We start from the raw sequence: 1,365 nt of genomic DNA, 5'->3' as shown, positions 1-1,365 counted from the left end.
GTGTGTGTGTGTGTCTGTGTGCAATCAGGATGTGGGACTGTTGTTCTAGTTGAGAATCAGACTGCTGTCCACAGCCCAAATTACCCACAGTTCTACAGTAATGACTGCGTCCTCCGCTGGGTTATTTACGCTCCACGGGGTCATGTTGTGAAGGTGATGCTCAAAATCTTTCACTGAATCCAAATGAATGACTCAAACTCTTCAAATTGCAGGATTTTGACACAAACTCATCAGTAACCCATCTGATTATTGTTTTGTGTTGCAGCTTGACTTTGCTGACTTTGACCTGGAAGAGTCAGACCTTTGCTTCTTTGATTCTCTCACTGTCCTGGGAGATGTGGAAGGAACAGAGGAGATCGGTAGGGCGGGTGAATGAATGAAAACTCAATCAAAAACACTTCATCCTATCCTTTTTTTCACTTTCCGTTGTCCTGCTTTGTTTAGGTCTGTCTCAGTGGCAGACTCAGGCTGTTTGAGGGCCAGGGGCGAAAAAAGGGCATGCACAAAATTATGATGCGTTTATGGCGAAACTACTTAGTCAGGGTTAGGATTTGCACCCTTGAGGGCACTTTATCATGTTTTCTCCATTGGAAAGGCACTCTAGAAGGCACTTTCTAATGCTTTCTGTACAGTAGGGGCACCAAGAGGGCACATGTTTTCTCCATTGGAAAGACACACAATAGGGCACTTTATTGTATTTTTGCTACTGGAAAGGCAACCTAGAACACCATTTTTCATGTTTTCTCCACCGAAGGAGCTACAGGGCACTTTATCACAATTTCTTCACTGGAAAGGCGCCCTAAAGGGAACGTCATCATGTTTTCTCAACTAGAGGGACATCCTAGAGGGCACAACATGTTTTATCTACCATAGGCTTCCAAGAGGGCACCTTTGTGGCCTGTCTCCCTGTCTGTCTTTGTTGCATTATTATCAGATTAAAAAATAATGCAACATTACTTGAAATAAGAGGCTTTATTTTGTCATGTTTTGTGCAGCGGTACTGTGTGGTGGCAGTGTTCCTCCTCCTGTGCTGTCCTACCACGGCGTCATGGTGCTTCAATTCAAGTCAGACAGCAGCATTACACACAGGGGCTTCAGTGCTACACTTGCTTTCATCAGCCATACAGGTATGTCCATGGTATGTTTAATGTGTGTGAATTCAGTGATCAGTCTTATTGTTCTATGATAGTCTAAACAAATTGGTCTTTAGAAGCTTTTACCACCTTGGCAAGACTAAAATGTGATACAAAAAAATACAAAAATGTAATTTAAAAAGGTAAAGCGAAACTTAAACTGTCTGAGATAAACAAAATGCTTATGTAATGTTGAATTTGGAATTTTTAAACATTTTTAATCTTGTAATTT

At 41.5% G+C, this 1,365-nt stretch overlaps 1 protein-coding gene across 1 annotated transcript in view; it reads left to right on the top strand.

Annotated features, from left to right (window-relative positions):
- LOC118329927 (ovochymase-2) overlaps window positions 1–1,365 on the top strand; it is a gene marked incomplete at its 5' end in the record, with an annotated part of 12,283 nt that overhangs the window by 4,481 nt on the left and 6,437 nt on the right. The window contains 3 exon segments of the mRNA XM_035664279.1: window positions 29–153; window positions 266–359; window positions 996–1,127. Coding sequence (XP_035520172.1) covers window positions 29–153; window positions 266–359; window positions 996–1,127 — 351 coding nt within the window.

Source organism: Morone saxatilis, unplaced genomic scaffold (genome assembly GCF_004916995.1).
Source record: "Morone saxatilis isolate NCDOM2014 unplaced genomic scaffold, NCSU_SB_2.0 Contig2, whole genome shotgun sequence".
Lineage (NCBI taxonomy): Eukaryota > Metazoa > Chordata > Actinopteri > Moronidae > Morone > Morone saxatilis.
The sequence above is the reverse complement of the archived record's forward strand: the minus strand, read 5'-3'. Positions and strand labels throughout refer to the sequence as shown.